Consider the following 17,067-nt stretch of genomic DNA (forward strand, 5'->3'; position numbering starts at 1 on the left):
TGAAGAATTCTTTTAAAGAAACCCCTCATGGCTTACATATAGAAGTTCTCTATAAATACTTGCTAAGTAAATTAATCGGAGGGATTGTTCACAGCAAAGAATGGAAATGAACAAACTCATTGACAATAAAAATTATATACGGTCAAGTGTTACTTGAAAATAGTGTAAATAACACCCCTCAATATTAGAAAAAAAAAGATCAACCATAACCTCTATAACGAATTAAAACCACTTGATAGCACCACGAATGATTTTAACATAATTGTTTGCATTTCATTTCAACTTTATTTGTAAATGAAATTAAAGACCCTTAGTCCATTCTCTTATTTAATGTATTTTTGCCCTCCTGCAATAATTCTGATTAACTAGCTTTCACTTGAGTATCTCCAGTAATAGAGAGCTAAATTGGTGATGCTCCATTCTCTTGTTGGTGATATTTATTTTAATATTTACAAAATGTGTCACACCGACTTCTGATTATGGTAATATTTTCATCTAATGCCACAATCTAAAGTAATGCACAAGAAAGTATATTGTCTCTTGTGATAATATTGCCAGAACATTAGAAAAAATATGACCATACATGCTCTATACTGTGTGAATTTTAAAATTACAAGCTATGCATATTCACGATTTTTAAACTTACTTATTTTTATTTTATATTATCATATTAGTTTATTATTTTACATTGTATATAGTGTAAAAATCCAGTATAAAATGGTAAGTGTAAATAATGTGTATAAAATAATATAACAATTAAAAAATACACGTTAGCTTTCGCTCTGGCCCTGGCTGGCCTCCTGTTTGGATCTCGGTGTCTTTCATACAGAACCAGAAGTTGATCAAACTTAGGTGTGAATTTACATTAGCTTCAAACACTACTTTACGTAGTTTTTGCACAGTGATGGAGGTCTTCTGCCTGGTTCTCATTTCTCATTTCCTATAACATAATCTGAAGGTAGGATTTGACATTTTAAAAATAAATTGACATCCTTAGTTCAAATATCTTACAAGAAAATTGACCTGAGAAATTCTCTGAAATACTTTTAAATGGTCTGAAACTGAATTCACTTAGCAGCAAATCTATTTCTCACACTCAGTGATTTTCATGTAAAGTAAATATGTAAACAAAAGCCTCAGATTGATAGATTGTGCTTAAGTTTGCCTAATTGCAAGAAATCTTAATAATATATGTCGTATTTGGATATTATCAGTTTTGTAAAGAGCCATCCTGGAAAATTATCTTACTATAGTATGTTGAACCCTTGAAGGAAACAATATAATTAATAAGAAAATTTTATTTTCCTTTCAGCAAAGTGTTTGTTTCAAATTTGTGAAAACAGTTCCTTTCTTTGGTCCAAATAAGAATGGAAACAAGCACTAGAGTTACAGCCCAGTGGTGGGGCACTTGTCTGTGTTTAATTGTCAGCAGCACGCGCATACACACACACACAGGTGCATACACAAACACACTCAAAAAGCAAACAATTAGTAGTAGAATGAATTATTTACAGACAGATAAATACAATTGAACCTACTGAATCAACAATTTTTCACTTTAAGCAAAGATTAATTTTAAATTTTGAAATCTACCTGAATTACCTATACATAAAAATGTGTACTTTGGGAATGTGTGGTGTTACTGTTTCATTATTGGAAAACCTTGTATCACTATTCCCTTAAATGGTAGCAAATGGAAATTACCTCACTTCTTAGTTTTCACTGACAAACCTTAACCATGTTTAGTCTCTTCAGAAAAATACTGTGAAATTCAACCCCTTCATTATTTTGGTTATTCTCTTTTAGCATTCTTAGCTTTTAAATTATCTTTCTTAAAAGGTTTATCACATGAATTTAATCACTGTTGTCGTATGTTTTATAGATTGTAGTCCTCTTTTGTGGACTACCTTTATAATTTTTGCCCATTTTTATTGAGTTGTCTGAATGTTTCTAATTATTTATACAATTTGGATCTAAGCATTTTGTTGGTTATAAGTTTAGCAATATATTCCCAAATCTATGGTGAGGCTTCACTCATCTAATAGTCACTAGTTTTGATAATCATGTTTCTAATTTTAATATAATCTAATTTGTCCTTGTAGGTGGTGATTTCTGAGTCTGATTTAAGAAATCTTTCCCAACCACGAAAAAATAATATTCCATTTTCTGTTATTTTCAAGATGTTTAATGTCCCACTTTTGCAATTGGATCTATATATTTTAAAAGTGATTTCATTAGTTTTGTGCAGAACAGATCCACATTTTCTTTTTTCTTTTCCATGTGGATATCTAATTGACCCTGAATGTTTTATTGTAAATAATATATGATGGCTTCTGTCTAGATCAAGTGCTGATATGCTCATTATGTATGTCGTTTTCTTTCAGTAATCTGTAATTGTTTATTTGGTTTATTTCTCTATCCTTTTACTATTAACCTTTATGCCTTCACTAACAATAGCTTTGTAATAAGCTTCAGGATCAACACAATAAGGGTAGTTATCAGAAAAATGAAAAGCATATTCACAGGGGGCTAGATTATTAAAACTACACTATAAAAGAAAGGTAACAATGGGCCGGGGATTTAGCTCAGTGGTTCCGCTGCCTGCCTTGAAAGCACAAGGACCCGAGTTCAATCCCGGGTACCAAAAAAAAAAAAAAGAAAGAAAAAGAAAGTTAACAATACTATGTTTGGTCAAGGCTTTAGAACAGCAGAAATTTTATCACTACTGGTAGGGGGTAAAATTGGTTCAACTATTGGGAAACTGGCTTAGCTGACTTACTTAGAAAGAAACAATTCAATTTATTGGATGCACAGTTCTTCCCTTGGGTATAAACCCGAAAGAAATGCACACATAGTGAAACACTCAGAAAAATAAACAAGAATGATGATAGCATCCACATTCATAATAGCTCTGAATTAGAAATATTCACATGACTATAGTGACAACAGATAAAGAGGGTTATACAGTCCACTGTCAGCAGGCAGAAAAGATGAGAGGCCTATTGCTACAACCCCATGGATAAAACACTGGGTCAATTCATTGAGAAGGAAAGACATGGCCATTTTTGGAAAAGGAACAAAGAGGAGCTTAAGAGTTGCTAGCAGTGATTTCTTTATGTAGCTGGATGGTGTTGTTACATACTCTGTATCTATCTGTGATGGGTAGCTGTGAGGACTTAATAAGATATATCAAATATTTCCCTGCAAAGAATTATATGTGTACAAGAAGGCTATTGATTTTTGAGTGTTTACCTTGTATCCAGCATCAGTCAGTTAATTCTAAAAGTCTTTTGATGGAGTTTTTTGGGTCTTCAATATAAAGTATCATATAATCAGCAAATAATGACAGTTTAACTTCTTCCTTTCCTGTCATTATTCCCTTTATTTCTTTCTCTTGTCTAATTACCGTGGCTAATGTTTCCAAAACTATATTGAAAAGGAGTGGTGATAGTGGGCATCCTTGTCTTGTTCCTGATTTTAGCATTAAGGTTTTCAGTTTTTGACCATTTAGTATGATGTTGGCTGTTGGTTTTTCATAGATAGTCTTTATCAAATTGAGATAAAGACCCTCTATTCTAATTTTCTGCAGGGTTTTTATCATGAATGAGTGTTGAATTTTATCGAATGCTTTTTCTACATTTATTGAGATGATCATATGGTTTTTGTCCTTGACTCTGTTAATACAGTGTATTACATTTATTGATTTATGTATGTTGAACCATCCTTGCATCACTGGGATAAATCTGACTTGCTCAGAGTGTATGATCTTGATGATCTTCTGTATTCTGTTTGCCAGTATCTTATTGAGGATTTTTGCATCTATGTTCATTAGTGAGATTGGCTTGTAGTTCTCTTTTTTGGTTGAATCTTTCCCTGGTTTTGGAATCAAAGTAACACTTGCTTCCAAGAATGAATTTGGGAGTATTGCTCCCCTTTCAATTTCATTGAAAAGTTTAAAGAGTAGTGGCGATAGTTCTTCTCTAAATGTCTTGTAGAATTCAGGAGTGAAGCCATCAGGACCTGGGCTTTTCTTTGTTGGTAAATTTTTAATTATGTTTTTAATTTCACTGATTGCAATTGGGTTGTTTAGTATTTTTATCTTTATTTATTTTTACCTGCAAGAGAGCAGGTTCCACAGCACATGTGCTAGTGCCAGTTGGTAAGCATGTACTGTCTTGTTGAGATAAGGGTGTCCATGCTGTCTTAGGGAGAAAAAAGGAAACCTGCTCCTCTGGGTCATGGGTGGAACCTCATGCTAGGGTCAGGGAGTGGATAGTAACATCTGTGTGAGTGTCAGCTGGAAAAATAAAGTGTCAATTGGCTAGAAAAAAAATAATTAGATGCCATAACTGAACATCATATTATCCATAAATTTAATTCAGGTCACATAATCATTTCTAATCATTATATATTTTTAAGCATAAAGCTGATAATGGGTATCTTATTGATGTTACAACAAATTGTGCTGGTTTGTGTTCAGAATTCTAGCCAGTCAAAAATATTTTAGATCATACTTCAGTTAGTTATCCTGTTAGATCTCTTTACTAGCTTTATGTAATGGACAAATTTTATAAGCATGTCTTTCATGCCTTAAATAATAAAAATATTAGAAATGACAATATACAGGAAGAAAGCCTGTGGAACACCATTAGAGAACTCTCTTCAAGTTGACATGGTCATTAATCAACATATCTGGGGCATTATTATTAGCTATTTTTAAAGTTACCTACAGCTTTTATCTCCCACATTTTACCATTACACTTATCAGAGATTTTGCCAGATGCCTTACTGTAATTAAGTTAGTGATAAATCTTTGTAATTTATTCAGTTTTATTAAATAAGGACCTGATTCAAGAAGGAAATCCTTTTAACTCATGGACACCACCTCCACTGTCTCTAGATCTCCATTTCTCTTTTATTCTAAATATTGACAATTCACTTAAAAGACTTTAAAAAAAGATTCCCTGTCTATATTTTGTTGTTGCTGCTTTTTACTTATCTTTCTTTTCTGCCAACAGCTTTCATAAACAGTCAATGAAGTTTAGATTACACTTATGAATTATATCCTTTGGGATATAATCTGGATTTGAATGCTTCAAAAAAGTTATTGCAGCTGTGTATGTCCCGCTAGATCTTAACTTGTCCCAGGAGAGAATTCCTTGTACGTGATTAAGTGTTGCCATCACCAGAGCCATTTGAAAACTGATGTGGTTCCTGGTGGAGGTAAAAATGGGAGACAATCAGATCTTTTTTTTTCCCTCTGTTTTGTTTCAAAAATAGCTTTAAGCCCTTTTGTTTTAATGTTGCTTTCTGTAGGCACTAATTTATCTATATTTTAGCAATGACTGTGACACTGCTGTTTCCTGCAATGTATGACAGATGTTCATTAGTGGATAAAGCTCCCTTCTTCAATTACTCTGATCAAAAAGTATGTACATTTTGCTGAGGTCTATTTATCCAACTTCTCTTCTATCCTTGCAGCTGTTTGTGTCCTGCTGTAAATCTGAGCTCATTAGCAAGTTCCTTTAGCACTTCCTAAGATGCCTATTATTTTGTAACAGTGAGATAATTCTCAATTATGTGCTCACGCTTTATATTTTTTAATGTCACACTTCATCAATCTTTTTCATTCAGATCAACTTTCATTTGTACACCCTGATTCAGTTTTCAATAATATGCTCACATTACATATTCTTTTCAATGTTTAGGAATATTTTTAAAATTCATGGTGTCAGGGCTCTGGGGCTCTTTTTATTGCAATATTGAGAACATTACATTATTATCTTTATCTGTTTATATTCTATCCAATTATATATAAAATGGATAGAATTTACTCTGATGAGATTTTTTCTATCAACAAGTACTTTTTTATTTCCAAGATCACTTTTACTTTTTTCAGTGTCTGTAAATGTTTTATTTCTTCCATTATATCTGATAATTATGCTGTTTTCAATCCCTAGTATTTGCTATTTTATATTTTTGAGAAGTTAAATTATACTGATTTCCAGTGGCTTCAAATGGTATTGTATATTATTTTATGCTAAATTCTTGATTTAGTTTAGTTTTTTTCATGTGATTAGAACTTTTGGGTGCTTTCTCTTGCTCGCTCTCTCTCTCCAGACATACATACCCTGTTCCTCTTTTCTCCTCTCCACTCCCCTCCACTCCCCTCCACTCCCCTCTTCTCCTCTCCTTTCCTATCTTCTCCATCGTTCTTTGCCCAGGGTCCTAGAAGCCCCAACCTAAAACCACATCTTTCATTGCAGTACCTGACCCATGCCTTGGCTCATCAGTGTTATTAGGAAACTGTAGGTCTAGGCTCTCCACCAGTGGGAGCCTCCTGGCTAGTAATGGACACAGAGTCTCATAGAGCCCAAATCTCCCAGTGAGTAAGCAGTGTTTTTCAGTCTGTTTTCACAAGCAAGTTAGACCTGAACCAATCTTAGTTTGCAGCCCTGACCCTAGGGTCCTGTCTCATACACACGGGAAACTTCCCTGCACCACTTCTCTGTGACAGTCAAATGCCCAGTGGCCTCTGAATGTCCCCAGACCCTCACTCCAGCAGGCCTCAAAGTCAGCTCTACTCACTGCTTCACATTGTAACTGTCTTTCATGTGCATGGAGATGTTTATCTTATTTTTGATCCTAGCTATGTCTTTTCAGTTTTCTTTTTATCTATCTTATCTAAAAATATTGTGTATTTGAAGCAGAAGGCGACCTCTAAACCTGAGCTTATAACGCTGTCTTGCCTGGAGTCTCCTTTTCAATTCATTCTTTTCATCTGATACATATTTCTCAGACAGTTATTAAAGGTAGTTCTATCTTTAATTGAAATTTTTTTCACCATTTTCTTCTAAATTAAAATCTAGGCTCCAAGTCTCTGGTGACATTACAATCGCCAACTTCAGTGTCATGTTTATTCAGGAGCCATTTATCATTAGGAAAAAAGCTCCATGCCCTCTCTCCAACCACCCACTCTGTTTCTCTTTCCTCCCAGAAGTTCTGATTTACAAACACCAACCCAAATGGTCCTGACGTAGGAGTTCAGAGCACTGATTATATCTATTCAGAGTACCAGGTTCATTAATCAATCTGGATTTTTTAGGGTAATTTATTACCCAAGTAACTCAACCCCTAGGGTACAGACTCCATGTATCTTTGCAACAGAAACACATACATACAAGGAGAATGAACTATGGAGGGATGAGTGGGCAAGGAGGGGAGAGGAGAGAGAGGACAGAGAGAAAATGGGAAGGGAGCTGAATTCCTATTGGTTAGGATATAAGTGTTCTGTAATAAGTGCCCATCTTTCAAATACCACTAACAATTTACTAACTAGTCATTAGATAATATTGGCCCTGTTATTTTCAAAAAAGGATTCTTTCTAATTCTCCTAAGAAACTGAGAGATTATGACAATTCAATGTCAACATCTCGATCTCCACCTCCTCTTCAACATTACCTGGTTTCAACCAGGATGAATTAAGAACACTTGCTCATTTATGCACCCTACAGAATGTTGGGAGATGCTTGCACCCTCTTACATACTATTTCCATAATTTTTCGTGGTATAACAGGTGTCATTCCTAATCCTTGGATCGATAGAGTTTATACATTTCACAAGTCAAATGAACAAAGTAATCAACTTCCCCAAATTACATGCTTGATAGATCAAAGACAAATAGGAAACTACATTGATCCTTTTTACCATGTTCCTCATGAAAGCCTGAAGTTTACTCTCCTCCTGAAGTTAATCACTACTCTTTCCACTACCTTTCTGGAAAAAGCAAGGTTTTACTGATGTTTTCCTTGTTTAGATTTCTGCTGTCTTTAAATTTGACACTAAATTCTACTGTGTTTCAAGAAATGAGTATATTAATTACTTACTGAAAAATCATAATTCTTCAAAAAATTTGTAACATAAGAAAATTTGTTTTGGAGTTTTTATCAGAGAGAACCTTAGGAAAAATATTCTAAATCTCACCAAAGAACCAATTGGACATATTTCTACTTATTCTTTCATTGTATGTATTGCTTGTTGGCTACATTGACCAAATCATCCTATTGCTTTAATTGATGCATAACAAAAGTTTATATACAGTTCCATATGCATTTCTTCAAGGTTTCAACCTGTAAATCTAACAAGCAAGAAAATCTATTATTATTTCTTGGTTTAACAGCATATTGTCATCTAAAAATTGACCTGCTGTTCCTACAACATTTTATGCATTCTAGAAAGAGACACATGGGTGTCACTTGGCTATAGAGACTATTAGACGCTACAATAGGACACAAACTCTGCATGAAAATAACACAAATTACCAAGCAGGGACAAGGAGCTCCTATTGCTAATGAGGGGACCACCAAGAAATTGGTTCCAGGGAGGTTTTTTAGCAGACATGATTCTGCAGGACACAGATACTGAGATGGAGAAAAGTTGATAGGAAGTACACTAGGGAATGCTTTGGGGTTGGAAAAAAGTAGGGAAGGAAAGGAGTGAGACAAAAAATAGTCAGAGGGAGAAGTGAGATTCAATGTAATCTCAGCAAAGGCCTCTACCAATCCTGTAGTGAGCTGTGAAAATACTTCAGTCTTTCCACAGGTCAGAGCAGGATTCTGGCCCTTGATGGCCTCAGGTTGTCCAGTCATGGGATTTGCACAACCTCAGGGAGGGGCATAACCTTGGTAAAGTAATCTTTTTAACTCAGGAAACTCCTAGAAAGGAATCATGGCTAAGGACTGTCTGCTGGGGACTCTGTGTGGTTGAGCGAGTTCCTCTTCCTCTCATCAGGAAAGCCGGCTGGAAGGGTGCCTCACACCCCCTGAAGATGGTAAAATGTGCACTGTGAACACTGATCCTTATGTTATACTGGTCAGGATACATGGAGAGAGAGGTGTGGTAGGCAGAGGGTGCATCCAGGTTTGCCACTTCTGTGTGAAGGACAGGGTCACTTATTTCCTTAGGCAATGGAGAGGAACTAGAAGTTACTGATCAGGGAGGAAATAGGATGAGATTTGCATTTTTAAAATATTGCAGTAAAACTGTAGATTGAAGATATGAGACTAGATACTAAGGAAGTATTTGTCATACAATTTATGCACAAATTCTACAGATGGTCCATGTGCAGTATATGTGCACACTCACTATATACTTAAATCTTTTCTAAAAGCTCCTAGAGGTATTTAGATACAATGAAATCCACAGATTTTTCTATTTCATTTATTGAGAGGTTGATCTTGCAAAAGGATTGCCATCAGTTATTATTAATACATTTTTATTGAAACCCAGCCACACTTTCGTTATATACTTTCTCTGACTTCTTCAGGTAACAACAAAATTTAGTAGATCCCACAGTGGTGGTATGGCCTGCAACACAGAAAACATTCACTGTTCTATCTTTTACAGAAAACAATTTCACCTTTACCTGCAAAATCTCCCTTTTACAGTCAGGTGATGTTGGCTGACCTTTCATTGAGTTTTCTGGTTTCAAATAATATCATTTTAGGGGTGACAGGAGGAACTCACTGCGGTATTCTATGCCCCACACCCTACCTTTTCTTCTACTTATAGTCCAACATTCTATCTCTTCATTGGCAAGAAGCCTTCCAATTAAGTATTACCATTGTTGTAATAAATGTTTTAAAATGTAAAAGCGTGGACAAATTTTTTATATTTACTGACAGATGAACTATGTTCAGTGTTTATTTCTTCACATAGATAGGAGTTTCAATACGGTGAAATTTCCCTGGTGGTGAAAACTTTCTTAATATACACAGATAGGGATGATTAATTCCCTCCATTTTTGTCTTAAATATTTCTATGTTACTTTTATTTCTAAAGGATATTTGTGCTGGATATAGAATTCAGTTTTGCAGTCTTTCTTTTTCTTTCCTTTTCTTCTTGTCTTCCTATGTGGTTCCTTTGTTTTGTGGCTTTCATTGACTTCACTGGGAAGTTTCTGCTATCTGATGATATTACAGACTTACTCTTTAACATGATTTCTTACCAAATGATTATGTAGTGAGTTGGCATGTTTCTCTTTGTGTTTATCTGGGTTGAAATTCAACAAAATTTTCAAATATTTGAGTTTATAAGTTTCAATCATTATTTCTTATATATAAATATATTAAAATATATAAATTTCAACCATTATTTCTTATATATAGATATATAAAATATTTCTCAAGGTCTACCTTCCTGCTTTTACTATTCCATTTACATGACTGACTATTAAGGCACTTCTTGTCCCATGAGTTACTGGATGCTCATTTGTTATGTCCTTTTTATCTCTGAGCTTCAGTTTAGATGGCTTCTATGGCTTATGTTCTAACATACCAATGTTTTTCTTCTCAGGATCTATGTTTTTCTACTGTCTATGATTGTAGCAAATATCTAAAATAATCAACTTATGAGGAGAAAAGGCTTATTTCAGCTCATGGTTTTATTATTTCAGTCCTTGATTTATTGGCCTTTTTGTTTTGGGCCTGTCGCAGCACATCATGACAGGAAAATGTAATAGAGCAAAGCTACTCACTTCATGGCGGGCAGGGAGGTAAAGAGGAACAAGAAGTAGCTGGGGTCCCACCATCCCCTTTAAGGGTACACCATCGGGGAGTGAAAGACTTCCTGCTGAGCCTCGCCTCTTAATGTTTGGCATCACTCATTCGTGACACAGGCTGAGGACCAGCCCCCTAACCCATGAGCACATAGGGGACATTATGATCCAAACTAAGCAGGGTCTAATCTATAAAGCCTACCCAGTAAACCATTTATTTTAGATATAATTTCATGTTTGAAAATTTCCACTTCAATTTTCTTTTGTTGTTTCTCTTTTTTATTATTCTTTTATTGGTACATTTTAGGTATACAATACATTTACATTTATCATTGGGTGTTTGTACCTGTACATGATATGTCTTAGTTTTTATTTTTTTCCCCATTGCCTGTGCACCCTTCCCTATTTACATAAATTTCCTTTCCATTTTTTTTTCGTTTCTCATGATTTTTCCTTTTGCTTCTTCCCTTTCCCCTTCTCTCCCACCACCCTTACACCTTTGGACATTTTCCTATTTCAAATTATGAATTATTCATTTTAATCCTTATTTACACTTTCAGTTTCTCACGCTAGAGAAATTATTCAGTATTTACCCATACGTGTCCTATTTATTTCACTTAAGAGTATGGCCTCAATATACATCCATTTAGCTATAAATGTCTCTAGTTTCTCGTTCTTTATGGCTGAGTAGTACTACATTTCATTAAAAAACCACATCAGTTTGGCATCTGTTCTTCAATATTTATGTTTGTTTAAATAGTAGAACTACTTTATATTGACCATTTCAAATTCTTTGTCTGATAATTTCCACATCTCTGTTATTTGGGGGTCCACATGTGTAGTTTGATTTTTCTTTGATTATGAGTCATGTTTTCCTTTCTCCATAAAAGTTAAGTTTTTCTCTTGTTACTTTTTAAAATTTTATACTGGACATTATGGATTAGAGTCTTTCAGTTTCTAAACTTTCATGGCCTTGCTTGATGAAGCATTGAATATTGTTTGAGAAAAGTTAAATAACTTGTGTGACAGATTGAACTTAGTAAATATGTCCAAGTGTTTCCAGAGTAGCCCTTACTCTAGGACTAATTACCCCTTGGTCTAGGGCATGTCTTTTCTGAGACATCTTTTGAATAACAGGGATTGTTCAACTAGGCTTCTCAGTCTTATCTAGTCTGAAATCAAATCCTCTCAGCCTGCTGCAACCATTGGCTGGCTGTTGTTCATTTCAGAACTCCCATTATATAGACTTGTGGAGTCTTGGTCTACAGATGTACAGCATAACATTGATCCAGGGTCTACACTTTACAGACTTTTCTGATCCCCAAGGAGGGCTCCCGAGTTTTTTCTCTATTCTGCCCCTTCTCTGGAATTATCTCCTACAGTTTCCAGATTCCTCACTAACTTCAAATTTTGATCTGTCTCCACCTCAGGGATACTGTTCTACTCTGTTTGTGATCTTCTGCATGGCATACCAAGAAAAAAACCATAAGGAAAGCCAGACCCCTAGCCAGACTTGCCTCATTTCATTTATCTTCTCTGTGGGTCAGGTTCTTACTGTTCCTATTGTCCAATCTCTGCAAACACACATTTAATATACTAATTTGTTAGTTTCACAATTTTTTAGATAGCTATTCTATTGTAACTGGAAGTAAAACTAAGCCATAGTTGTCAGTTACTTTCTCATCACTGGGACACAACTTAAAGTATGAGAGGGTTACTTTGGCTCACAGTTTCAGTTCATGATTGACAATTCCCAGGCAGTAACAGGATGGCATAGGAATTTTGTGGAGAAGAAGGTGCTCAACCCATGGCAGCCAAGAACCAGGAGACAAGGGAAGAGCCAGGTACAAGACAGCACCGTTCCAGGGCACACCCTAGTGACCACCTTCAACCAGGCCCCACTTACTAACAGCACATTCAGCTCTGAACTCATCAGTAAGTCAATCCACTGCTGAGCATGACTTTTGCATGAATTCCACACATATGAGAGTTTGGGACATTTAGATCTTTATTCTTTTTTTTTTTTTTTTTTTTTTTGGTATTGGGGATCAAACTCAGGACCTTGGGCTTGTAAGGCAGGCAGCAGAACCACTAAGCTAAATCCCTGACCCCTGGGGACATTTAGATCAAAACAAAACACATATAAACATTGTTAAGTAAATGAGATACCTATGATGATTGACAAAATGATGTGTGTTATGAGAGCCTTAAAAGAATAAATTATTTTGTCAGGCTTTAAATCCCTTATTATAAAAACATGGCAGGGTCAGGGATTTAGCTCAGTGGTGCCACTGCCTCCCTTACAAGTACAAGGTCCTGAGTTTGATCTCCAGTGCCAAAAAAAAAAAAAGAAAATATGGCACACATATATCAATATACTGCACATTGGAGAATTTATTACATTTTTTTATCATTTCTCTTCACTAGTACTAAATTCACCCCCAAAATTTTAGTACTCTTTAGCACTAAGCATTATCCCATATTTTTGTGACTTCTTTGTATGCAGCCATAGTTAAATATTACCAAAAAGTCTTTTTGCTCATGCTGGTGCCATTTGTCTAGTGAGTATTTGTACATTCTTACTATCTGCCAGTTAAATACAAAATTTTACCAAAAGATATCTTATGTGTTTAATAATTCAAATTATATTGCACGAAATATGGTGATTAAGATGAAATGACTTGTATCCCGAAGTGATACATATTGTCTGATTGCCTGTATATCTTACCTCCTATGAATTCAGGGGTTTAATGTAAGATTAGGCCTCATTTTAAGAGCTATAATATTAATACTTTTGAACTTTGAACTCTTTAAGGTGAAGTATAGTTGAGCTTAGTTTTTCTTTATTTTATAATTTACTAAAAGATAAAACCTTACATGAAGTAAGATTTAGATAGTTACATATTTTTTTCTAGCGATTTTAGCTAAAGAGTTCATGGTGAATTGATCAACCCTCAGCCAATTAGACTTTGACATATACTAATAAGATCTAATTGAGGAATTATGGAGACATTTGCTCAGGAGAAAATGAGCACATAATTACACCATAAAGAGGTTAAAGAATCAATGTTACCCAGCTGGAAGAATATTAGTTGAAGTCTCAATGGCATCTATAAAGGACACTTCATAATACAGCCCGTGAAATACCGCACTGACAAGACCAATTATGGTATGCAAAATAATCTGTTTTCAAATGCAGAACTTCAACTTAAATATTCATTTTCCCCCTCTTTCCTGTGCCCTCTTCAGGTGCTGGGGGATGGTCTCCATCAGATAGTGACCATTATCAATGGCTGCAGGTCGACTTTGGCAATCGGAAGCAGATCAGTGCCATTGGAACCCAAGGAAGATACAGCAGCTCAGACTGGGTGACCCAATACCGCATGCTATACAGTGACACAGGGAGGAATTGGAAACCCTACCACCAGGATGGGAATATCTGGGTAAGTTGCTGTCAGAAGTGCAATGACAGAGAATTGAGTTGCAAATATTTGGAAATGGCGAAGGACTCACATGTTAAAATATAACCAGCCCTTGTCCTCTGAGCTACATGCAGTTGTCAAGATTTATCTCTTGAAACCACCAAGAAACCATTTGCTTCTTTATTTTTTTGAGTATGGAGGAGATTTTTTTTTAGGTGGCAATTTCTACTCAATAGGGCAATAGGTCTCAAGGTTATGCATTTAAATTACCTAAAGAAGTTTTAAAGTATACACATGCTAGTCGCACCCAGACCAATGAAATAAGAATCATGTCAGTAGAAAATATGATTAAGTACTGATGATTTGTTGAAGAATGAAATCTTCAGTTGAAATGAAACATTAAAATTATGAGGAAAATAGAAAAGTAGGAACAGTGATATGTGGTTAGAGAATAATATTGCCACATTATAATGGCATTTTAAAGTCATTTTACAGATGTATATTTACCACTATTTTACTGTTGGAGAAGAACATAAAATTTTATCCATGCACTCTTAAAATGTCTCAATTAAATTGGAAATTTGAAATATTCAATCCATTATTAAGTTCATTTGAATATATTACTTAATGCTAAATTTTAAGGCATCTATTTAGTTTAACTACATTTAAAAATAGCTATAAGCAAAATCAGGTAAAGTCGTACGTATTAAACAAAAAGGAAGACAAGGGGGTGGTAACAATGGTGAAGGGGAAGGAGAGGAAGAGAAAGTGAGAAGAAGGAGGAGGAGGTGGAGGAAAAAGAGCAGGAGGAGAAATATATGATTTTTTAAATTCTGCCCACAGCATTAGGGAGAGTGTTGCATATTTTCAGCTAGATCAGGGCTCACTTTCATGAGTTTATATTTTTAAAGCACTCAAGTAATTTTCTTCTTGCTAGAGTTTAGAAGTCCTAGCTTGGGTGTTCATTTCCACAGCAGTACCTAATGATAGCAACTATCATGTGAAATAAGGATATAATGCCTGGATAATTAAATGTGTTTGCCCAGGCAGTACTTTAGAAATAACTCCTTTCAAGACATAATTGCATACCAAGAATATTTATACATTGGAATGTATAATGTATAGGAAACAAATAACAGGGGAAATACCTTTTTATGGAAAATCATCATTTCATAATTAAGATAATTTGAAGCTCCAGGCATCATTTATGGAAAAGTGATTCTTAACCCTGGATAGACAGAGGTCTAAAACACACGGATACTTACATCTTGACCCAGATTTGGATTTAATTGCTCTCAGGTAAGGGAGTATTGTAATTTTTTTTTTTGGTACTGGGGATAGAACTCGGCTCCTTGAGCTTGCGAGGCAGGCAGGGGAACCACTGAGCTAAATCCCCGGCCCCAGCATTGTAATTTTTTAAAGCTCTCCAGATTGGTACCAGGGATCGAACTCGGGTCCTTGGACCTGCGCAGCAGGCAGAGAAACCACTGAGCTAAAGCCCAGGCCCCACCTGATGATTTTTAACGCATCCCTTCTTGAGGACATAGTTTACATTTGTTCCAGTCTGCAGTGATGGTGTGGGCAAAGGCAGCTTATAGTGAAAACAATTGTATAAGAAGAGAGTAGAAGTGACTTTCCTTGAAGTCCGGGGGGGTGGGGGTGGAATAGACCAAACGATCAGCTCACCAAGTAACAGACCAACCAAGAGTAAATAATTGAAGAATTGACATATTCTTCTAATGAAGCACTCATCATTTTCTGTCTGTGGCTTCTATCCAAAAATCAGATTAGCATTTTATAAAAGTATTTGAGAGGCTTCAAGTTAGACTCTAAACTCCATTTTGCAATAATTGCATCTATTAAGTCTTCACTTCAAATAGAAGATAGTGTTTAAATGCTCTCCTATCTGGTTTTGCTAAGTCAGTGATAAAGATGGGTGCTGAACGGCTGCCTTATTGGAAGTTTACTTTACTTTTCAGGTGCTAACAGGTAAAGATATTCACATAATGTTGTGATGAACTGAAGAGATCAAAGTTAATAAGTCTAAAGAGAGTAAATTGTTCAGGATGCTTTGGACTCTTCTGGTAATATATAAAATACCAATTCTTGATCAGGGAGAAAAGGTCTTCCTGAAGAGAAAATATTACAAATGGGAAGGTACATTGGGTCTACATGCAGAACTCTCAAACTTTTCAGATGATGATGAGGAGTGTATTTCTACTTTTTTCTACCTATCTGCTATTAAATTTGTTTCTTTTTTAAATCCTGTGTTTCTTGTTAAAATTACTATGCTATATATTGAGTGATTGCAGTGGACTCTTGACTTACAAACTCAATTCATTCCTGAGGGCTGGTTGTAACTCAAGTTGGTCAATTGAAGGCTCAGGTTCCTCTGCACAGCCTCCAAAGCCTCTCTCCTGTGTACAGGCAGATCTCAGGGTCCTTAGAGAGACATTGGCCCAGGATTTCTCAGTTAACCCTATACAGGAAAGAATGTTGTAATGTTCCCTCCAGGATTCTTTCAGGGCTAAATCTGAGACCATCTGAAAGTATAAGAGGCCAGCATTCAGGTCATAACTCAAGCCTTTGGTCATAAGTTAAAACTAAAATTCCAGCTTAACCCAAGTTGTTCGTATGCCAGGCTGGTCATAACTCGAGGGTCCATGGTATTTCTAGAAGAAACTATAGAGAGCTAATTATGATACTTAAAAAGCAAAACAAATTTGATACGATATAAATATTGCAAGATATATTTAAATCTCAGTGAGCCTGCCACATAATGATTCTATTTTTATATCTATGACAGAAGTTTTTTAATCTTTACTAATATGAAAAATAGATGTATTTTAAAAGAGCTAAAGGTCATTGACTAATAAAAGTAATTAAATACTTTAGAGCTTATGCCTTAACAAGCATTAAGTGATTAAAATTTAGTATTTATGGTATCAACAAAAATACCTTTTAGGCTTAAGTTTACTAAAATGATAACTAAATTTTAGATTTTCTTTAAGCTATTATTAACATGGTACAAATTGGACTTACAAGAACTTTGTGACATAGAGAATATTGGATGGCTTTTTGATGGACAAT

At 35.2% G+C, this 17,067-nt stretch overlaps 1 protein-coding gene across 4 annotated transcripts in view; it reads left to right on the top strand.

Moving 5' to 3' along the window:
• Cntnap2 (contactin associated protein 2) overlaps window positions 1-17,067 on the top strand; it is a 2,081,788-nt gene that overhangs the window by 623,002 nt on the left and 1,441,719 nt on the right. For all 4 annotated transcript variants that reach the window (XM_087207770.1, XM_087207771.1, XM_087207769.1 and 1 more), the window contains exon 3: window positions 13,805-13,998. In XM_087207770.1, the coding sequence (XP_087063896.1) occupies window positions 13,805-13,998 (194 nt within the window). The remainder of the gene's footprint in view (window positions 1-13,804; window positions 13,999-17,067) is intronic.

Source organism: Heterocephalus glaber, unplaced genomic scaffold (assembly GCF_053883595.1).
Source record: "Heterocephalus glaber isolate CG9 unplaced genomic scaffold, H.glaber_assembly_v1.0 deba00000818, whole genome shotgun sequence".
In the NCBI taxonomy this organism is placed as follows: domain Eukaryota; kingdom Metazoa; phylum Chordata; class Mammalia; order Rodentia; family Bathyergidae; genus Heterocephalus; species Heterocephalus glaber.